Consider the following 23525-nt stretch of genomic DNA (forward strand, 5'->3'; position numbering starts at 1 on the left):
ATTTCAATTCAATTTAATTTTTCAATTTAATTTAAAATTTTAAAAACCGTACACAACTTTAATTTCTATTTTAATTTTAAAAATTATGGTGGTTAAATATATAATAGCCATAGTTTGCCAATGCGGCTTTGATCAACCACTGCCTGAATTGGTTCCATATCAGCCCGTAAGAAACTAGGCCAAATTGGCCGAAATAAATAAATAAATAATGGCCTCAAATGCTGAAACACATGTCCAAGTCCAACCCTTCAAACCTATCCTCGCTCACGTGTTAATCACTTTTTGCAAATACATTTTTTTTTTTTTTTACATGTAAATTGATGTATTATATGGCTGTTTAAAAAAATAGCAAAATTTACTTAAAAAAGATTAATTTCACAAGACTGAGAAGCCATTGGCAAGTTAAATGTCAAAATATCTTTTAAATTATTATCTTATTAATATATAAATTTAAATGAAAGATTATACAGTTAAAATTATAAAAATATAATAATAGCAATAATAATTACAATATTTGAATGAGATAAAAAATTAAGTTTAACCAATGTTAAAAAAGAATTTTATTGATAAAATAAATAAGAAACTATGGATCTTTAATTAAAACTAATAGAATGTTTCCAGTACAACACAAATTTATGTTGTCATAAGAGAATAGTTTCACATTTATTTTTAGTTTTTTTAAAGTAAAATTAATAATTATATTAATAAAATTTTATTAAATAAAGAAAAATATCATTCTAAATAGAAAAATAATTATATCTGATAAATTTACTAATTAAAATATGAGTAATTAGAGTAGTATTACAATAAATTTATTTAATAGAAATATTAATTTTAAAATTTAATAAAAATTTATAATTATTAAAAATCAAAGTAATAAAGTAACACGAATCATTATAAAAATACACAGGAAAAAAAATTAATTTCTCTAAACTTTATCAGTAATTAAAATTTCTAGAAAAGAAGATAATCATATATTTTATTTAAATAAACGTTGGAAAATATAAAATGGAGTAGCAATAAAAATATTGTATTAATGAAATTTTAAACGGCTGAAAGCAATTCGAGATGGAGAGACAAAAGGATTTAGTTAACAAATTTAAACATTTTTTTTTCTAAGTAATTCAAGTGCTGTAACCTTCATTCAAATGCCTATGCTCCAATGAAAATAAAGAAAATGAATAAAATACTTACTAAAAAAAATTAAAAGCTTATTACAATTAATAAAATAAGTATTTGATATTTAAGCGAGTTTTCATGCTAACAGGGAAGGCTTTCCCCATTGCAAATTACTTTCTGTGTTTTTTTAATCAAGTGTTGTTTTAGAAGTTTTTTTTTCCTAATCGAATATGGTTTTATAATTTTAATATTTAATTAAATATTTTATTTATTTTTTTATTTTTTTAAATAAAAATTAAGAATTGAGAAGGTAAAATTTAAAAATTTTTAAATTTATTTAAATATATTTATTACTAAATTAAATTTATGGATAGATTATTAATGGGTTACATACCATTTATATAAATATTTTAATTGAATAAAATAATATTTTTTATATTTATTTTATTGAAATTTTTATTAATTTATAAGGTAAAATGCTTAAAACTAATAATTTGAATTTCTGGGTTATACACGTGTCTTCCCGCAAGGACATGTAAATTTTGATTAGAGTTTTCTAGAAGCGGCTCAGTTCTTCATCTCTTCTCGTAGGTACTTTCCAGAAACCAGAAGATCATTCTCCCAGCGTTAGCTAAGGAAATCCAAGGAATCAGATTTTCCTTCGCACACCTAGAGGAAAGGGAAAAGGAAAACAAGAGCGGAGAAAGAAAGGAAAAAGGATGTCGGTATATTATCATTGGAAGACCTTCGAAGAAGACGAAGATCGACCGGAGAAGCCTCGGCGATACGGCGTCACCGAGATGCGCGGTCCTCAGTATAATTTATTGGGCCACAACATGCTTCAGGTGTGTTATTTATCATTGATCATGTTGTTAATTAATTCTAATCAACAGATTAAGCTAATGAAGTGCTTTGCGTTTTTTGAGCATTTAAAATGTTATAGAACTTGAATGCTCTACAGGAATAACATTGTTTATTTATTTGTTTGCCAATGCCAATAATCATTTGCTTCATAGTGGTATTGTTCCTAAAGATAGGATATGAATATGCTACTAGGAAATTCTTCAACTGTGCTTATTAAGTCAATATTTTTATTGATCTTTGAGGTGTTGGTTAAATTTGTGCATTTTAAAAGCATCTCAAGTATAATTTTTAGCAATAGGTTGCAATGATGAGGAAAATTTGTCTTTAGGAACTTCAAAAGTGGGAGATTGTTCAGTACTTGAATGGACAGTATTTTATGTATTTGCATGCACAAATTTATATGAATATGGTTTTTCTTTGTGTGGTCGTGAGGTCTAGCTGAATTTACACCTGAAGTATGTAATACTCGTCCATCCTGGATTAGTATTTGGATTTGGAGGTAGGTAAGGCAGACTTGTTCATTTTTTTTTTGCTATAGTTTGATGAAGACGAGTTTTATGTACTGAAGGTAATTGAATTAGAATCTATATGCTGCAAAGGGAATATGATTCATCCTTCTATTCTTTAGTAGATGAGCTTACTATTATTGTATTTGACAGGATATTTTTGAGTCCATGGGGCAATTTGTTGATGGGCTGAAGTTCTCTAGAGGTTCCCATAGTCTTATGCCAAAGTCTTTTATCAAAGAGGTGATTGACATGGCCCACCAACATGATGTCTATGTCAGTACAGGTGATTGGGCAGAACACTTGCATCGTAAAGGTCCATCAGCTTTCAAAGAATACATTGAGGTGTGGAATGTGACAGAGATTATGTGCTATAGTTTTAACAAGTCTTGCACAGATGATAATTTAGTTTTGATGCAATGATACCTGTTAGGAATGTAAAAACATGGGCTTTGACACAATTGAGCTCAATGTGGGGTCACTCGGAGTTCCAGAAGAGACACTTTTGAGATATGTTCGCTTAATTAAGAGTGGTGGTTTGAAAGCAAAGCCTCAATTTGCTGTGAAGATTAATAAATCTGATATTCCCATGAGTGGCGATAGAGCATTTGGGGCTTATATTCCTCCGACACCTCGAAGCTCGGGTAAGGAATAAGAATTATAGCCTTCTTAAAATATAGTTATAGTTATTTAAAAATTATTCCTGCTGACATTTTACTGAGCTAGTGGCTTCATTTCCTAGTATAATATGATGTTGAAAAGATGGAATTTGAGCCAGGTATGATGACTGATGAATCAGTATGATTATGCATCCCTTCCCTATGGAGTATATGTAGCTTGGTTGCTCTGGATAATTCAGCAGCTTTTTAGGTGTTTATTTGAGAATATATTTTGAAATTGGCTTCTCTATCATCTTAAATTAAAACCATATGCAAATGCTTCCTTGTACTTTGACATGTCAACCATATAAAATGCTATATGGTCCAATAAGTGTCAAGACTGTTCTTTTATCTGGTTGACAATTTCAAATGCAGTAACATTGGAACTAAATTTGTAATGCCACATTTAGTATCATTCTTTCGTTATTGTCAATTATGGAATTCTCCTAAATTGGCAAATAAGCTATTGATTTTTAATTCTGAATTGTCTAATGTTTGAGTTATACCTTGTGATGTTAGATCATCAAGGCATTTTTGTTTTGTTTTTGTCTTTTTCTAATAAGTTTTTGGAGGGGGGGGGGTGTTTGGATGGGTTGTCTAATGTTTGAGTTATACCTTGTGATGTTAGATCATCAAGGCATTTTTGTTTTGTTTGTCTTTTTTTAATAAGGTGTTTTCTTTCTTTCTTTTTTTTTTTTTTTTGGGGGGGGGGGGGGGGGGAGGGCGGGAGCAATTCTCAAAGTTTTTTGTGCCCTTAAAATCTTTTTGACTGTTGATTCCCATTATTTGCTTAGTAACACTTATCATAAACTTTATAATATTCAATCATGAGAAAATAAATTATAAAAGAACATTAGTTTACATGGGAGTTTTTAATACTTTGAATGTCAAAACTTAAGTAAGTTAAATGGATAACTACATTAAGTTGATGAAATCCCTTTTCTATCATTCAGAGGTCCCATTTTGATGCTATAAATGTTTTTCCCATTTATAGTGCATTCAGTTTACAATTTCAACTTTTACCATCCTTGGAAATGAATTATAAGCACTGCAAGTCAAATTATGGTATGGACATCCAACCCTGTTTCGTGGTAGACAGATGGCTATGTTGTCAAACTTCATTTTAACAGGCTTTTGATCATGGTTGAGAGCTTACAACTGCTTAGTAGTGATACAAGTGAGGGAGGACAATTGCATCTGTCCTCATGACATGGAGCTTTCTTTATTTTCCACAGAAATTGTTGAAGATGTAGATCTCTTGATTAGAAGGGCTGAGAGATGCTTGGAGGCTGGAGCTGACATGATAATGATTGATGCTGATGGTGTCTGCAAAGATGCTGAATCTCTGAGGGCAGACATAATTGCAAAGGTGATTGGACGACTAGGTCTTGAGAAAACCATGTTCGAAGCTTGCAGCGCTAGAACTGCAGAGTGGTTTATAAAAAGCTATGGTTCCAAGGTATACGACTCTCATAATACTGCAGTTTGCCCTATGCATTCACTAAATCATTGTTAATGGCCTGTTTTCTCAGGTGAACCTCTTCGTGGATCACTCCCAAGTAATTGGTCTAGAGTGCCTCAGGGGATGCAATGTGGGTAAAAATAATGCTCCTTTCCGTAGTTCACCATATTATTTTCTGACCTAAGCTGCTGCTTTCTGGCGATACCTATAACTCGTTGGAAGTCGACTGGTTGTGCTACTGTCATAATCTTGTAATGTTTGTGTCAGTAATACTTAATATACCCCCATATTATCTGTTCTGAAGTGTTGGTTTGTAGAGATGATACTTAAATCCCCGCTGGAAAGCAATGGCTACGAGGCTTTTGCAAGTTTGTGAATTTTTTATACTGAGTATATACTGTAGACAGCAGCATGTACGCACACATCCATCTTAATATGCATATATGTCGTGGTATTAAGAGGCATTTTTTTGACAGTTGAGAAATCTCAAAGACAAATGGACAAAAGAATAAATATATATGAACACTTTCTCAGAATCATGAGCATGTGAATGATCTCTGTTGGAGCGTGATCAGGTGGGTGTTGCTGGAATTCATTGGGTATATAATAATCAAAGTCTGCTCCAGGTGGGATCATGGCAATATTGTGAAATATAAAATGTCCATGTCTTTGGACGTGACTTAAAATAAAGCTTAAAGGACTAAGCTATGTCTTAACTGGTGCCGCTTGTTACGCTTTAGTAAAGAGCAAAATCTAATCTCCACACAAGACAAGAAGTGAAAAAATCTAATAGGACATCGTAATGATTATTGTAACATAGTAAAAAACACAATAAAAATCAGATGAGGACGATAGTGAAACTTGAAAATCTCCCTTAATATTGTGGTCAAGTCCTGTACTTTTTCACCCAAGGCATACAAGCTCTGATCCAGGCGATCTCAAGGCCTCCATTGTGGATAATAATCTTTATTAGCATTCTAAAAAATTTTAAGACGTTGAGGTGGTAGTTTGTGAACCTTTAATCTTAATGGGGTTGGAATCCTTAATCTTTTAGACAAGTATTTGATGATAATGGGCCCCCAAAAACATATATTTAGACTTCTTGACTCGCCACTATTACAATGGCTGGTTTGACAAAGGAAATAAGCTACAGAAATGGTGAGTAGAGCACCAAAAGAGAAACACGCTCAGGAGAATATTGGTTGCCTTTCCTTGACAGCTTTCTTATCTTGCCAATTTCAGATCTTCATGCATAGCTTTTCTTGTGTTATATAAAGACCAGAAACCACAGAAAGTGATCATAAAGCAAAAAAATAATGCCTGCATTTTGGTTCTCTCTCAAAAGATCATTGAAGTGCAAATCACAGCCATCAGATGTGCACGATCCAAAGGCCAGGAGCAATCTGACCAACGTTCAGACAAGAAAGCCATGTGGGTTTGGATGCTCAAGATCCGTGTCTAATCTAAGAGATGTCCTTCATGGAAGCAAGAGACACACAGATAAGCCACCAAGTTGCAGTCCAAGATCTCTAGAGAGCAGTGACTTCATCAACCCAATTACCCATGAAGTAATCCTCAGCAACTCCACATGTGAGCTCAAGATTACTGGGTTTGGTGGCAATGGTGGTTGTAAGAGTGTCTCTTCAACTTTTGTGGGTACCCTTAAGCCTGGGACCCCTGCCCCTGGAGGCCATGATTTGGTGCCCCATTGTAACTCCACAAGGTCAAATAGCCTTTCTAGAAAGGTTCACGGTGATTCTCCAGTCTTTGGCTCTGGCTCTGCCACAGGCAATGCTACATCTTCCAAGCCAAGGGCTTCTCTTGATGCAAAACCTTCAACTCTAACTTGCAGAAAATGTTGCGAGAATTTAAAGACATTGGAGACTCTTGAAGCTCATCATCTCTCCAAACATGCTGGTAATATGCACAAACCCAATTCCTTAATCCAATTTCAGTCTGTATAGCCAAGAATTACTCTGTTTTCATATTCATTACTCTGTCATGAATTTGCATTCTTTGTGCTGAAACCCATGATCTAATTGAATGAAAAAATTTGAAAAACTGTTAAATAATTGATTAATCAGGGTTAATTATGATAATTAACGTATGAATTAAATCATCTTTATTGTCTTTCAGTACTTAGTTGAATTCTTGAGATTCAAAAATTTTGGCTATTTGAAGCCAAAATTTCATACTAAAATATGTACATTGTGTCTTTTCTGATCAATGAAACTTTATGAATTGTCACTGCCATTGTTATAATTTCTCTGCAGATGGTTGTCGTTTCCTTTAATTTATTATTCATTAAAACTGGTTTTCATTCAAATTTTTTTCCCCAATTGTAAGCAATGGTCCTTTTTATTTGATTTCATTGGTCAGACTCACATGTCACTCTCCTTGCGCAGTTACTGAACTGTTAGAAGGCGACTCATCCAGAAGGATAGTAGAAATAATCTGCAGAGCAAGATGGCTGAAATCTGAAGCTAATTGCATCAACATAGCAAGAGTTTTTAAGGTTCATAACATGCAAACCACCATTGCTCAATTTGAAGAACACAGAGAACTGGTGAAGATCAAAGCTAGTAAACTTCCGACAAGACACCCACGTTGTCTTGCTGATGGAAATGAGCTCTTGAGGTTCCATGGCACAGCCATTGCTTGCTCTCTTGGCTTGAATGGCTCTTCTGGCTTGTGTACATTGGAGAAATGTGGTGTTTGCAAAATCTTAAGACATGGATTCTGTAAGAAAGATGTTAAAGGTGGTTTTGGTATATTCACTGCTTCTACTAGTGGAAGAGCTTTGGAGTCTGTTGAAATTAGCCAAGAGAACCATTGTGCAAGAAAGGCTTTATTGGTATGCAGAGTTATTGCAGGAAGGGTTCATAAACCTCTGGAGAATTTTCAAGAAATTGCAGGCTATTCTGGCTTTGACTCATTGGCTGGAAAAGTTGGTCAATTTTCCAATATTGAAGAGCTCTATCTACTAAATCCTAAAGCTCTCCTCCCTTGTTTTGTAGTCATTTGCTAACCCTGAATTGAATGTCAGCAACCCAATTTTTCTTTTTTCTTTTCCTTTATCATATTTACTAGTCCAGTAGTTCTGTCCATATTTTCCAACAGTTAAAAGGGCATCTACTTGTAATAGCTAAGGGTTTGTGCTCTTGGTTCTCTGGCTTTTATTTTGGAGAAATTACTATATAGTCTTTATCATATAAAAAAAAATTTAATTTAAAAAATACATTAAAATATTAAAAAATTTATTAATTAATTATTCTGTCATTTTAACCGTCAGCAATAATTTAATATTATTTAATAAATTTTTCATACTTTCGTATTATAAAAATTAAATAATAAATTATTCAATAGAATGGTTAATTAATAGAGTTTTTTAAAATATTAAAAATATTTTAATATATTTTTTAAAATCAAAAATTAATTAATAAAATTTTTTATATTATATATATTAAAATAGTAATTTCTTTATTTATTTTATTTTTTTAGAATTAAAAATAAAGCTCAATTTAGTTATAATTCAACTTTAAGTTTCAATTTAAATATGATTATGATAGATAACTAAAATAGTAAACAGAAATTCAGTTGGATTTGATTCCTTCTTCTTTTTGAAAAGAGTTTTATTTAATTCTTAAAATGATAATCAAATTTTTTTTTCTATTTAAATTGAAAATTTTTTACAGCATTGCACAGTACACCCATAAATTATACCACCTGAACCTGGTCTCAATTTCAACTTTGGCAAGATCCTTTATAATATTTATGCACATTAAAACCACTTTAAAAACTCTTAAATTATTTTTTTAAGAAATTATTATTTAATTTGAGTAACAGTGAAATTAATTAATTAGTTTGTACCGTTTAAAAATACATTAAATAATTTCAGAAATTTTAAAAACTTAAAAAATTCTTTCTGTTAAGTTTTAAAACTATTATTTTTTATTTCTTCTCGCTTTTTATTGTAACGATAAAAATGATAAAACTGAATGAGAAAGACATAAAATTTAAAATTTTTATAAAAAGTTTTCAAAGTATTTTTGTAAAAAAATAAAAAATAATTTTTATAGACATTTCCTCGTATATTTTTAAAAACACATACTAATTCGTTAATTTTAAGAATACCAAAAAGCCAAATAATAATTTATTTTTCCTTTTTTAACTGCATGGACTTGGAGGTTTGCATTTGGACTCTCTCGTTATTGCTGTAGTTTCAGAATCTATTTTTATTAATTATTCAACTGATGACGTTATAAAGGATTTTCTTTTTTTGGAAATAGAGTATCAAGTCAATAAATAAAGTAACTGATATAATAAATACGGAAAAGATCCAAAATCTTGAGTAAAATGCAGGCGGAAAATTAGTCAATGTCCAGCACAGGCTTAGTAGAATTTGCATTTTATATATAAGTATGGTTTAGTATTTGTTCGGTTCGGTTTAAAATTAAATTTAATAGAATAAATTGAAAATTAAAATTTTAGTATTTATAAAAATTAAACTGAATTAATTTTGATCAGAAATCGAATCGAACTGAATCGATTTGACGGGTTTGAATTTTTAATAAATTTTTTTATTTTTTATACTTTATTTTTAATATTTTAAATTTTAATTAGAATATTTTTAATCTTATCTAATCTCTCTATACTATTAAAAATAGGAAAAATTATTTTTTAGTCCCTGAAGTTTAACGTAATTAACACTTATGTCCCTCTATTTTGGCGACTCAACACTTAAGTCCCTCACTTTCTCTTCCATCCAAATTCGCAGTCCTTCCGTCCAAAATAGCCGTTTGGGACATGTGAATTGACAAAATTAACCCTCACTAAACCCAAACCCAAATACCCATTCTTCTTCTTCTCCTTCTTCTTCCTACCATTTTCTACAACTTCTTCTTCTTCTTTCTCCTTCTTCTTCTTCTTCTTCTTCTTCTTCTTCTTTCTTCTTCTTCTTCTTCTTCCTACCCTCTTTTCTACAACTTCTTCTTCTTCTTCTTCTTCTTCTTCTTCTTCTTTCTCCTTCTTCTTCTTCTTCTTCTTTCTCCTTCTTCTTCTTCTTCTTCTTCTTCTCCTTCTTCTTCCTACTCTTTTCTGCAACTTTTTCTTCTTCTTTTTCTTCTTCTTCTTCTTCTTCTTCTTCTTCTTCTTCTTCTTCTTCTTCTTCTTCTTCTTCTTCTTCTTCTTCTTCGGCAACCGAAGAAAGCATGAAAGAGAGAAAAAAAAAAGGAATTTCACATTAAGAGAAGGGTATTTCTGGAAAAAATTATCACCTCTCACTTTTGACTCTTTGACCAAACGGTTTAAATGGACGGAAGGACTAAGAATTTGGACGGAAGAGAAAGTGAGGGACTTAAGTGTTGGGTCGCCAAAATAGAGGGACAGAAGTGTTAATTACGTTAAACCTGAGGGACTAAGAAGTAATTTTCCCTTAAAAATAATATATTATTATCACTAATCAATTTTGATTTTTTTGATCAAAATTGAATTGAATCGAAATAATCAAAATTTTTGAAATTAAAAATTGAATCGAAAAATAAATAAAAAACTGAATCGAATTTTTAAATTAATTCAGTTTGATCAATTTTTTTAATTTAAATTGAATACTGCTCGCTCCTATTTAAATGGGCTAAATTTCATCCATTATTCTTATGGGATTATAACAATGTTTTTAATTTATATTATAAAATTCTTTAAATTTAGAATGTTTAAAATGTTAAAACAGTTAAATTAATAATCAGAAACCCTAAAAACTATCCTTACGATCATCACTGTTATTCAAGAACGCTCCATTTTCAGGATTAGCCCATAAAATGAAACCTCCATTAACAAGATTCTGAGGATGCAAAAGTTTGGAGGATGACCCACTTTCCTTTTTACCTCCAACCCCAGCCCCCTCCCTCAAATCTCTCTTTTTAATATCTAGAATCTCAATGATTTTTGATAAATCAAACAAATGAGTTAGCAGAGTTAAACTTAAGAAGCTCAATAGGTGAAGTTTGATACTTTCAAGAGCTAAGTAAAATCCAGAGAATGAAAAAGAAGTAAAAAAGCTTAAATTTTAGTGTTCAACTAAACTCAGACCAATTTTACAAAATACACAGATAATTAAAAGATAGGGTTTTGATATTCACATATTTTTCCCTTGCAGCCAAGCAGAGGCCTTATTTGTATCAACTGGGACAAATCCTTTATCTCATCTAATTTTTCTACACTTTTGAATAAATAAGGCCTTTAAACTTACCCATTGCTTGCTTTTTTCCTAAACATTCTCTTCATCATTTTATTCTTATTATTTTCAACACAATAATAATTTTCATCTCTCTAGCATTAAAATACTCACAAAGATTATTGGTAATTATATCACAAATTGCACCGACTATTAAAATCATCACTATTATAAATATAAGGCATGTAATAATGATTTAAAAAAAAAAAGGAAAACAAAAGTCAACAAGATAGCAGAGGAGTAAATGAAGCTCACGTAAGCGTCATCGTAAGGTTCATGTATGAATCTTGAAATGGGCATACTTCTTGCCTATAGATAGACTTGAAATGGGATAAATCATGCATCAGTTGAGCGTAGATCAAGTTTTTGAGAGCAAAGCAAGTCTCAAAGTGTGAGAGAAAAATAAGAGTGGAGTAAAAATGAGTATGATGAGAATATTTATATTTGAGTGATAGTTTCTTTTGTTGTAAAAATTTTAATTTTTAATAAAATTAATATTTTCTAGTGAGTGTAATTTTTAATTGTATTTCTATTTTTTCTTCCATCCATCTCCACATTTTCCACAAGTGGTATCAAAACAGGTTTTGGCAAAATTAAGTATTAGAGTAAAAAATTTTCTAAGTATGCTTTGTGGTTGCAACTTAGATTGATCTTCCATATCAACAAAAATTTTTTTGGTCTATCACTTTATTCGAGTGGTGGTAAAGAGTTTGCTTATACATAGTTTGGAACTGTGAAGTTTGTTGGTTTGGAACCACACTATTTGCTTATGCATATGTTGAAATTGTGAAGTCTATTGATTTGGAACCACACTTTCTTAATAAATTGCGATGTTGCTAAAACCAAGAGAAGATGGCAGAAGCAAATAATGTTGAGAGCATCAAAAAGTTCAACAACAATAATTACAATATATGGAAGACCTGTATGAAGTCATACTTGTAAGGTTAAGATCTCTGGGAGATCATTGCCGGGACAGAGACCAGAACACCACCACAAAATGATTCTAATCTTTTAAAGAGATAGAAAATTAAAGTAGGAAAGGCCATGCTTGCTATAAAGATGACAATAGAATATGAAATGATGGAACACATCAGAGAAGCTATGTAACGATCCGGAAACCGGACCGCTACCGGCGCTAGGATCCAGATCGGCTTAAGGCCGCCGGGACCCGTAGCAAGTCAAACATACTTCCTGTATACCTGTTTAATCCCATACATGATCAACACATACATAAAAATTTTGAACTTTTCTTTTCATTCATTCACCAAACTCAACCTGTGCATGCACTAAACATAAACATAATTATTAACCCCACTCTGGAGTCCTCAACAATGCTCCAATGGGGTAACATAACATGCATTAAGTTTGGTCTACACAAAATATCATTAAAATCATGTATTCAAGGGGATTAACAACATACTGGGGTCAAGCACAATTCTATCCTCAACAACACTATTACATTACATAACTATTAAATACTTTACATTTCATCATGTCCACATCTAACTATTACATAACATAACTTTACTCTTCTTGACCTCCTGGCCTATCCCGTACCTGCAAACCTGGGGGATTAGGAAAATGGGGTGAGCTACTAGAGCCCAGTGAGCAGAATAATAAAACATTACATTAAAAGTTCATGCTATCATGAAATGCATCACAACACAAACATATCATATCAAGGATAGACTTGTCACCAATAGCCCTCTACATATCCAATCGTGCCAGAACGTAGAATGGGTCCTGGTCTTTCACTTAAACATAACATTCCAAAGTGCCAGAACGTAGAATGGGTCTTAGTCTTTCTCTTACATAGTGCCAGCGAACGTAGAATGGGTTCCACTGGTCTTTCATTCCGTACCGTACATATCCTATCATCACATCATAGATCGAGGGCTATGGATCATCCAATATCCATCCGCACCAACATAATCATATACAATGCAACATATTCGTGAATTCTAATGCAAACAACCTATTATATAACATGGCAATTATGATGCATGAATCATGCTAAAACCTTCATTATTTGCTTAAAAACATAAAGAGTCATTCTACTCACCTTTGGCTAGCTCTGACAAGACTCTAAAGCAGCTGACTCACTGCTGGGGGCCTCGGTTCCTCGGGTTCGAACCTACACAGGTGGACTTAAATGAGGGACCTAACATACATGAACATGACTCTAAAATACTCCCCAAAACCCCCCTAAAACACCTTAAAACAATCATAAAAATCATGCAAAGGAGGGCTGAACAGGGCACTTTCGGCGGCAGGTTCGGCGGCCGAAAGGCCCTCCAGAGCCGAAAGTCATGCACCTTCGGCGGCACTTTCGGCGGCCAAAGGTCCCCTCCAGAGACGAAACTCATGCATGTTCGGCGGCACCTTCGGTGGCCGAATCTCCCCTCTAGAGCCGAAAGTCCACTTTCAGGGGCAGGGTTCGGCAGCCAAAGGCTGGCCTCCACAGGCAGGTTCGGCGGCCGAAAGAGCCTTCGGCTGCCGAACCTGAGTTTTTCCCAAGGGCAGAACTCAGCCTCTTTCATGCATAAAAATCTCCCAATCCATTCACACATGCATTTACCTATTCTACAACAAGCAAACTCAAGCCAACAAGCATATAGGGGTCTCAAACTAACTTAAACCCCAACCAAAACACATCAAACACACATAACAACCCACATTGCTCATAAATACAATTTAAACCCATAAACTCAAATAAAACCTAAACATGCATTTCTACCCCGAAAAACTTCATAAAACTCGTTTAAAACATACAAGGAAGGTCGGATCTAAGCTTACCTCTTGAAGATCGAGATGAAAGACGATCCTAGCTTGGAGATGGGGAGAAATCAACTCTTTGGTCTCCAAGCTTCAAAACTTGCTCAAATATCTTCAAACTAAGTGAAAACTCATAAGAAAATCATGAAGATTCGAAGGAAGAAGCTCAAAATCGATGAGGGACGGCGGAGAACTCACTTTGGCCGAAAACGGAGAGAAAAGCTCACCCGTTCGGACATGGAGACCCTTTTATAGGTGGCTGGCCAGGCCACTTTCGGGGGCCTAATGTGCCTCCGCATGCATGCCATGTTCGGCGGCCGAATATAAGGTTTGGCGGCCGAACATAAGGTTCGGCGGCCGAACCTGGACTTCCCTCGCTCATGCCTTCGGGAGCCTAAAGCACTCCCAAAATGCATGCATGTTCGGCAGCCGAACTTGAGGTTCGGCGGCCGAACCTGGGTCTTCCTCCAAGGTTATTTTCATACAAAACTCATTTCCTTTCTTGTTTAAAACCATAAAATACATTAAAACATTTTATGAAAACATGGTTTTACCCTTCTAGAGGTTTCCGACATCCGAGATTCCACCGGACGGTAGGAATTCCTATACCGGAGTCTAGCCGGGTATTACAAGCTACCACATCGAAAGAAGCTTGGGACTTGCTTGCTTCTTGATTCGTAAAGAAGAATGATGTGAGACTGCAGTTGCTAAAAGGTGAACTAATGTCTATCACACAACGTGATATGACAATTAGTCAATACTTTACAAAAGTAAAAACTGTTTGTAAAGAAATTATAGAGTTGGATGAGGTATCCATAATCAGCAATGATAGAAAGAGGCAAGTCATTATCCATGGATTACGACCTCAATATAGAGGATTCATTGCTGTAATTCAAGGTTAGCTAACACAACCTTCAATTGAGGAGTTGGAGAATCTGTTAATAATTCAAGAAACTTTAGCAAAATAAATGACTGGAGTCTCATCGAGTACAAAAGAGGTAGTGCTCTTCACTAACAGAAGGAGGAACCAACATCAGACAGGGAAGCAAACACATAGAAATTTTCAATCAAGGGGAGCTCAACAAAGGCAATTTCCAAACAATCAACGATCTAAAAATTTTAGATGAAAAACTGGTGAATGTTTTAACTGTGGCAGAAAAGGACATTATGAACTAGTGAATATTTCAATTGTGGCAGAAAAAGACATTATGCCATAGATTGTTGGTAAAAAAAAAAAAGCATGTTGAAAGTAATGCAACAACAACTAGCTTTGGGAGAAAGGCAGCACCAGTTGGCAGTAGTCATCAAAATGAACTAGAATGGGACCTCGAGTAATTTTTTGCAAGTGCAGAAGTAATGCAGGAAGAATATCCCAATTCAGAGGTGATTGAAGTACCCAGCCTCATGGCAGTAATGGAAGAAGAAGAGTAAGCTTCTAGTGCTTTTAATTCTCATATAGTAAACCATGAGAAAGGCAGAATTTTTGATTTTGGGTATTCGAGTCATATGATACGAGATAAAGACAAGCTCCACGATGTTTTAAAATACAAAGGTAGGCAAGTTGTAACAACTGTAAATAATGCAAAAATACCAATTACCCATATTGATAATATGACAATTGACTTTTGTCATAATCAAAAGCAAGTGCAGCTAGAACATGCCTACAGAGTATCCGGGATGAAGAAAAATCTTTTGTTAGTCTCACAATTGATAAATTCTAGCAACTTTATTGTTTTTGACCCAAAAGATGTCAAGGTATGTCAACACGTTCAAATTATAGATGTACCATCAATGGAAGGAGTAAAAGTAGACTCAATGTACGTGATGCTTGCTAAGGAGTCTATTGTTGACAAAACAAGAAGCTGTGAGATACTGGACTTGTGGCATGCACGACTTGGACATGTTAACTACCATAAGCTGAAGTTAATGATGAACAAGTCTTCACTCAAAGGATTACCAAGTCTAGATGTTCATATAGACACTGTGTATGTCGAATGTCAATATGGGAAGGCGCATCAGCTACCATACGAAGATTCAACTTTTAAAGCCAAAGAACTATTGGAGTTGATTCACTCAAATGTATTTGAAAAAGTAAAACAATCATCATTAAATAGTATGCATTATATGGTTATGTTTATTAATGATTATTCTAGATATGTCTGAGTTTATTTCATGAAAAAAAAAAATGAAACTCTGGCAAAGTTTAAAGAATTTAAGATGATGGTAGAAAGTGAAGTAAGGAAGAACATCCAATGCTTATGTACAGACAATGAGGGTGAATACATCCTCGATGAGTTCTTTGCTTATCTTCATTAATGCAAGATTCGAAGATAACTCACTTATCCAGGCACACCACAGTAGAATGGCATTGCTGAAAGGAAAAACAAACACCTTATAGAGGTTTGCCAAAGCATACTACATGCTAAAAATATTCTATGTCATTTTTTGTAGAATGCATGAGAACATCAGCTCACATAATTAATAGACTTCCATAACTGAAATTGGGATTTAGAGAGAAAGTACTAAAAAATAAGATCAAGGTAATGAAAGTAAAGATAGAAGATCAATTGGCTGACATTTTCACTAAAGGTTTACCGAGTTTAAAAATGGAAGAGTTTCAGAAGTTACTCGGTATGATCTCAAGATCAACTATAAAGAAATGTAATTAGTGATAAAGGGGAGTGTTAAAATCATCACTATTACAAATACAATGTATGTAATGATGATTAAAAAAAAATAAAAGTCAACAAAGATGACGGAGGAGTAAATGAAGCTCACATAAGCTTCATCATAAGGTTCATATATGAACCTTAAAATGGCCACACTTCTTGCTTATTAATAAGCTTGAAATGGGATGAATCATGCATCAGTTGAGAGTTGAGAGTTTTAGTCGAGAGCAAATCAAGTTTTTGAGTACAAAGCAAGTATCAAGTGTGAGAGAAAAATAAGAGTGGAGTAGAAGTGAGTGTTGTGAGAATATTTATATTTGAGTAATATTTTTTATTGTTATAAAAATTTCAATTCTCAATTAAATTAATATTTTCTAGTGAGTGCAATTTTTAATTGTGTCTCTATTTTTTCTTCCTTTTATCTCCACACTTCCTACACAGACTTGAAAGAAGCCCTACTCTAATTCAAACATGGCCTTTCTCTTAACCACTCTCTAACTTGAGGACTATTAATTTCAAACTTATCTAACCAATAATTAAGTTTAACTCTTTGTGTTGTCTAACATGTTTCACAACAAGTCTTTTTTTTTTTATCTCATTTATATAAAAGAGTATTCTAAAATTAGTATTGATATGGTCTACGCAAATATATGCTCTACATTAGAAAATATTTCACTAACAACATTTATCCGCCTCTATGACATCCCAAATCAAGCGAAAGAAACAAAAAAAAAAAAAAACAAACAAAAAATATAATTAGTTAAAATTATTTGCAAATAATAAAACTTATAGAATATAATTTTATGAGTTTGCAAACTAAATATAATTATTTTTATGCCTCCTATGTATTGATACATTCTTACTTTACAGTATTATAATCAAAATGAAAAATGTAATCATTTGAGTCTATGCCAACATCTATAAAAAGTTCTTTCGGCCAACAACCATTAATATAAGTTATCCATTTACAACCTTCGTTTAAGGGAAAAATAAAAACCTTACTTTAAAGGACCCAAACATATGTACATATATTCAAACATCAATAAACATACCCAAAACATGTTTTTCCTTATATTGCAATAATATCATTATTATTTTTTAAAGTTTTAAAACCTTTTTCGAATGTTCCTTTTAAAAATAACTTTAGAGAGACATCCTGTCAATTCTAACTAATGATATAGAATCCATTATTAATTTTTTTATAATCCATACTTTATCATCATAGTACTGCATTTCTCTCATAATGCTACTCTGATGTAACTTAATACTGATGTAGACTACAGTATCTTACCTAAATAATATTCCATTATATTGAATTAATTAATAACTTTTAACCAAAAAAGACAAATACTCGACACAAATGCGATATATAAAAAATCTATTTATATCAAACCCTATACAATAGAAACCGAATCTTAACAAATTGAAAAAACACATGAATTATAAAATTATTAAAGGCATCAAAGTCCAAATGATTCATCGTACATCAATATTCAAAAGCTATATACTTGAAAGTGTACCCTTATTTATTATGCGTTAAAGAAAGCCTTTTTGGTAATTCTTCATGTTTCGAGACTTCTCTTGCTCTCATAAATCTATTTAATCTTCAACTCTCAATTTTTTTTTAAAAAAAATTAAATTTATTAAATTTGATAAAAAAAAAAGAAAAATATCAAAAAAAGTGAATTCAAAAAACAGATCGATAATTTAAATGTATCTAAAACATTGCATTTTTTACTAATCAAACAGAAGAGACCAGTGATTCAAAAAAGAATGAGAAAATTTTTTGAGAAAAAATAAGAGTGTTGCATTTAAGAGAGAAATAATATATATAGGAGAAACCTTATATCTTATTTGGTTGATGATAACTCAGTTAGAAAACTTAAAATTTTCATGAAAATTATTTATGTTTGGTTAACATATCTTTTTGATTTTTCGGAAAGTCAATGATTTTTCTTTCTAAGTTGAGGAAGACCTAATTTTCTTATCGCAACCTAATTAAATTACTTCATAAAGACATCACTTTTCAAAAGTTACATATTTAAATTAAATAAAATTCATTGTAAATTATTTTTTTGACACATTAGAAATGTTAAGTCTGGTAAATTAGTTGGAAAAAATAAGATAAACTTTATTGTTATAAAAATTAAATTCAAAAAAAATTTTATGATATAAATTAAAATTTAAAAATGATAATGGCCGCTGGATTTCTTCATTCCGGTCTGGGGTCAGGCCCATGCTACCAGCCCATTATTTGGAGGCCTTCAAGTCTCCCGCATGAATCAGGTCCGGTTCGCTCAGCTTTAAGACCGGGTTACAGTTAGCTTCCTCAATCAGGCCGACTCAGTCCATACGGCCCATTAAACAGAGCCTATTTGAGCTCAGCTTTAATCCTATCTTCAGGCCCAACTCGGAATCAGGAAGGGGATCAACCCATCTGTCTTATGGGTCCATCTGCATGCACGTCCGGGAGAATCAGAGGCCGTTACGCATGGGACAGGGACCTGATATTCTCGTACGTCCGTATCAACATGGCAGGGACAGGTGGTCCAATGACAGACAATTTGTTATACGTCACTAGCGGATAAAAGAAAACAGATAAAAGGAGAATTGTCCTCCTATAGAGAAAATTTTTTTTCTAAGTCGAGAAAATTCTTATAAAACTCCATTTTCTGAATTTCAGATTATCAGAAGATACGATTACAAAAATGTTTGACTATAAATTCGATTTACTAAAATAGAAAAAAGTCTTCCTTTAATTCAAAGGTTTATTTTTTGACAATTTTGTTTATGTTACCGTTAGAAAACAATTATCATTCTATAAATATCAGTTAAAAATTAATTTAGCATTTATGTTAATTTATAAAATTTGAAATAATTAAATAATATTTAATATATTTAAAAAATATTAAAATTACAATCCAAAGAGAAACATATTTGATGTTTGATCACCGAACCGCGTGCATATCTTATCATATATTCATATTTTTTATTATTATTATCTGTTTGTTTGTTTGTTTTTTTCTTTTTTTATATCAAATCTACCCTTCTTGACTCGTGCCGATCTGCCTCCTTCCAGAATAATAATAAAAATTTTTTTTAAGAAAATCCTTAGTTTAAAGTAAGTGAGACAAATTTTAAGCAAAGACAGTGGTTTGAATTATTGGTGGGTGCACGTGCAAGGGTCACGTGCTTACCTTCTTCCTGGAATGAATTAGATGAACAGTGGAAACATCCATATAAAGGCAAACCGTTATATAGACAAAAAACCACAAAAGAAAGTATAATTTTCTTGTGATCGGAAATTGCAAAAAAGCCCATCCATCACAAAAGCTCCTTAAGGAAAATTGCAAAAAAACCCCATGAATCCCAGAAACCCTCAAGTCTCAACAATGGCTACCCAATTGAGCCAGAAAAAGACAGCTTGCGTGATCGGTGGCAGTGGCTTTGTGGCTTCTTTGCTGGTGAAGCTGTTGCTTGAGAAGGGCTACGCTGTGAATACTACAGTCAGGGACCCAGGTCGGTTTATTCATTATCCTTGTGTACCATCTTTTCTTTTCTTATCTTATCTTTTCCATTTTTTTTATTCTCTATTCTTTAATTTTTAATATTTATTATTATTTTTTTATTAGGTTAAAATTGACACATTAATTTTTTATTTTTAAAATTTAACAATAATATATTTCTTTATTTTTAAGGTTTTATTATCTTTTTTTAATCGCTTTTCATTATTGAATTAAATTAAAATTAATATTTATATTTTTTAAAAAAAGTAAAAAATTTAATTTGTTAAAAAAACACTACTTCAAAATAAAAATAAAAAATAAAATCAAAATGATTTTTCTATCAATGCTCATTTCTATCTATTATATTTTGTAATATATTATTATCCACAGTAAATCATGTTAATGTATTTTTATTATATTTAGATAACCAGAAAAAGACCTCTCACCTCCAAGCACTCAAAGATTTGGGGGACCTAAAAATATTTAGAGCTGATTTGACCAATGAAGAAAGTTTCAATGCTCCAATTACTGGTTGTGACCTTGTCTTCCATGTTGCAACTCCTGTGAATTTTGCTTCTCAAGATCCAGAGGTAAAAAAAATCTTATTATTTAAGAGCAGATATTACCTGAAACCTCACAATTTTAAAAATTTCATGAAACTCGAAATTCAATGGTTCATTAGTTTAATGCAGAATTTCTTACTGCTAATTAACTTCACTTAGATATTAAATTTTTTTCTTATAATTTTCTGTTTGTGGATTGAGGATATATAGAATGACATGATCAAGCCAGCAATTCAAGGAGTTCAAAATGTATTAAAAGCTTGTGCAAAAGTGAAAACAGTCAGGAGGGTCATCCTGACATCCTCTGCTGCAACTGTGACAATAAATAAGCTTCAAGGGACAGGTTTGGTCATGGATGAGAAAAACTGGTCGGATACTGAGTTCTTGTCTTCTGAGAAGCCACCCACTTGGGTAATTAACAATATACTTAGACATTTTTAATCTCCATTAATAATTTCTTGAGCACAAAATATCAAGTTCAGGCCTGTGTTTAATATGCAGGGATACCCTCTTTCCAAAACTTTAGCTGAGAAGGCAGCTTGGAAGTTTTCTGAAGAAAATAACATTGATCTCATTTCTGTTGTCCCTACTCTCATGGCTGGTCCTTCTCTGACCTCAGATGTTCCCAGCAGTGTAAACCTTGCCACTTCACTCATCACAGGTGCTTATTAATGGAAAATTTATTATTTAATCTATATTTTTATAAAAAAAGGCATAGATTACACATCAAGAATGATAATTTAAAAGATAAATTTGAAAAAAAAAAATTAATATTTTTTACTCTGACCGTAAAATTTAAGGGTAAAGTTGGCCTTTAGGACAACCTCTAACAAATCCGAAGAAACATTTACCAGTAGGGTTGCCATTTTTGGACAGTTAACTATGGTATGAACGATTTGCAGGAGACGAGTTCCTGATAAATGGGTTGAAAGGCATGCAAATTTTGTCGGGTTCGATCTCAATAACACATGTGGAGGATGTCTGTCGTGCCCATATATTTTTAGCTGAGAAAGAATCATCCTCTGGTAGATATTTATGTTCCTGTGTGAATACCAGTGTTCCTGAGCTTGCCAAATTCCTCAAGAACAGATATCCTCAGTATGAAATCCCAACTGAGTAAGTTAACAAATTTTACCTTGAGAACTCCAAACACTCAAATCTTCTGTAGTAACACAAATCTGAATGTTTCTCAAATTCTTGTTAATTGAAATTTACAGGTTTGGAGATTTTCCTTCCAAGGCCAAGTTGATAATCTCATCAGAGAAGTTAATCAGTGAGGGGTTCAGTTTCAAGTATGGGATTGAAGAGATTTATGATCAAACTGTGGAGTATCTCAAGGCTAAAGGACTGCTGAATTGAAGTGTTTGTGTTTGTGTTGATGTATTAATTCTCAGTAGCAGAGTAGCTTTGTATGAATGATCTTGCTTGGCTGCAATAAACTAATAATGCCTTTAGGCAATTTGGGATAGTAGTAATTATCTGAATCTCTAATTAATTCAGAAATAATATTTTAACTAAACACAATCATTAAAAATTTTAATAGTTTATAAGTTTTAAATTGTTTAAAAGCTATTGTGATTTTGCACTCACAGATGGTAGGTGCATCTGAATAAATCTAAGAGATTTTATATTCTACTCTTCTATCTCCAATTTTCAATTTTCAGTTTAAAAAAAAACGCTAATCATTTTCAAAATAATTTTTATTATTACCATCTTCTATAACCGAGCATGCACAAAAATCTTCCATATTCTCCTTTTGAAACTGAAATTATAAGGGAATTGTTGGGCTTGATCTGCCTGCTGTCTCCCTTCCTCATTTATTTTTGGACTTTATTATGTATATTTTGTTGGGCTTTTATGATTGTTTTCCACCTTTATTTTAGCTACTAATTTTTTTTTTAAAATACAATAAGCTTCCACCAAATTTAATACTCTTAATTAGTTTTTTCAAAAAACTCGTAATTTGATTGATTAAATTGATTTGTTATTTAAATGCAAATTCTACTATATTACGGAACACAATTTTAAGAATTCTTTCAATCTAATTAAATTAAAATAATAATATATTAATTATTTTTTTAAAATAAAAATTAGAGATCGAAAGAATAAAACTTGAGATCTTTCAAATTTATTTAGATACACTTATTAGTTTAAACTTTCATGCTCTCTTTTTAATGTTCTTTCAGTTTTATATATTTTTATGTTTTTTTGTTAACTCAATATTTTGAATATTAAGCTACATTTATCTGCAGAAAATAATTTTTATTTAAAATTATTTTTTATAAAAAAAATATTTTTTAGAAAATATATTCTATAAAAAAATTTTACATTAAAATAATTTATTTTCTATTATTTAATTTTAATTTAAAAACTAAAAATCATTCACAAATTTATATTGAGATTTTAAAAAGAATTTAATATTTAGAAAATAATTTTCTCTTTCCAGAGAGTGAGTCATTTTCTCTAAAATGGTCCATTTTTTTATTTAATTAGAAAAATATTTTTAGTTAAGTATCTATGAATTATCATTAAAAATTTGAATAATATAATCATTATCATGGTTGTAAAGTGCAAACTATAATGTATTTGGTTGATTTAATTTTATTTAGCATTTTAAATTTTATTTATTTCATGAAAAATATTTTTTATAAAAATATTTTAAATATTTTTTTGGCGTTTGTGACGGAAAATATTTTACAAAAAAGCAAGTTATTTAAAAAAAAAATAAATTGAAAAGAAGTGTCGGATCCAAAATGAGAAAAACAAAAATGATTGTTAAAATGTTAGAGAAGAAATATAAAATTAAGCAAAAATACAAGCAACCCATCTATTCATGTTGCCACCCAGTCCCACCCATTAGATCCATTGGCAAAAGTTATATAAAAAGCAATTAAAATTCGATTTTCCTACCTTCCCCCCTCAAAATATCTAAGGGCAAAAACAAAAAATCTACTCATGTTAAGCCTTCTTAGAACTTCACACACCTAATCTTTTTCTCTTTTTATTTATTTTTTTAAATGCTCTTTCTATTCATTCATTTATTCTGAACTTGTCCTTTTCCTTGATAGCATCAAGACTTCGTACCATTTTTAACAAACAAAAAATATGGAAAAAAACGTTCCATCAACATTACAGTATGCAACGGATACCAATAAAATCAACGGAGCAGG

At 31.9% G+C, this 23525-nt stretch overlaps 3 protein-coding genes across 3 annotated transcripts; all 3 read left to right on the forward strand.

Annotated features, from left to right (window-relative positions):
- The first annotated feature begins 1673 nt into the window (after window positions 1–1673).
- LOC110603069 (protein HEAT-STRESS-ASSOCIATED 32) lies at window positions 1674–4978 on the forward strand. The gene is made up of 5 exons (XM_021740739.2): window positions 1674–1964; window positions 2643–2834; window positions 2923–3133; window positions 4384–4607; window positions 4681–4978. Exons 1-5 carry the CDS (start codon window positions 1839–1841, stop codon window positions 4792–4794), a joined length of 867 nt encoding a protein of 288 aa, XP_021596431.1. The 5' UTR covers window positions 1674–1838; the 3' UTR covers window positions 4795–4978.
- A 231-nt stretch (window positions 4979–5209) lies between these two features.
- LOC110603568 lies at window positions 5210–7754 on the forward strand. Its single transcript, XM_021741325.2, has 2 exons — window positions 5210–6527; window positions 7016–7754. Exons 1-2 carry the CDS (start codon window positions 5927–5929, stop codon window positions 7636–7638), a joined length of 1224 nt encoding a protein of 407 aa, XP_021597017.1. The 5' UTR covers window positions 5210–5926; the 3' UTR covers window positions 7639–7754.
- Window positions 7755–19538: 11784 nt separating this feature from the next.
- LOC110602917 (anthocyanidin reductase ((2S)-flavan-3-ol-forming)) lies at window positions 19539–21820 on the forward strand. The gene is made up of 6 exons (XM_021740518.2): window positions 19539–19805; window positions 20216–20382; window positions 20566–20766; window positions 20857–21016; window positions 21258–21471; window positions 21573–21820. The coding sequence occupies exons 1-6, from the start codon at window positions 19649–19651 to the stop codon at window positions 21712–21714; spliced, it is 1041 nt and encodes a 346-aa protein (XP_021596210.1). The 5' UTR covers window positions 19539–19648; the 3' UTR covers window positions 21715–21820.
- Window positions 21821–23525: the final 1705 nt, after the last annotated feature.

This window comes from Manihot esculenta, chromosome 16, assembly GCF_001659605.2.
Source record: "Manihot esculenta cultivar AM560-2 chromosome 16, M.esculenta_v8, whole genome shotgun sequence".
Taxonomy (NCBI): domain Eukaryota; kingdom Viridiplantae; phylum Streptophyta; class Magnoliopsida; order Malpighiales; family Euphorbiaceae; genus Manihot; species Manihot esculenta.

Excerpts from the sequence above, each read along its gene's own strand:
- LOC110602917 (XM_021740518.2), top strand. The coding sequence starts at position 19,649 with ATGAATCCCAGAAACCCTCAAGTCTCAACAATGGCTACCCAATTGAGC. Across the intron at positions 20,383-20,565 it reads TTGCTTCTCAAGATCCAGAG|AATGACATGATCAAGCCAGC; the intron begins GTAAAAAAAATC and ends GAGGATATATAG. Across the intron at positions 21,472-21,572 it reads CAGTATGAAATCCCAACTGA|GTTTGGAGATTTTCCTTCCA; the intron begins GTAAGTTAACAA and ends TGAAATTTACAG.
- LOC110603069 (XM_021740739.2), top strand. The coding sequence starts at position 1,839 with ATGTCGGTATATTATCATTGGAAGACCTTCGAAGAAGACGAAGATCGA. Across the intron at positions 3,134-4,383 it reads TCCGACACCTCGAAGCTCGG|AAATTGTTGAAGATGTAGAT; the intron begins GTAAGGAATAAG and ends TATTTTCCACAG. Across the intron at positions 4,608-4,680 it reads TAAAAAGCTATGGTTCCAAG|GTGAACCTCTTCGTGGATCA; the intron begins GTATACGACTCT and ends CTGTTTTCTCAG.
- LOC110603568 (XM_021741325.2), top strand. The coding sequence starts at position 5,927 with ATGCCTGCATTTTGGTTCTCTCTCAAAAGATCATTGAAGTGCAAATCA. Across the intron at positions 6,528-7,015 it reads TCATCTCTCCAAACATGCTG|TTACTGAACTGTTAGAAGGC; the intron begins GTAATATGCACA and ends CTCCTTGCGCAG.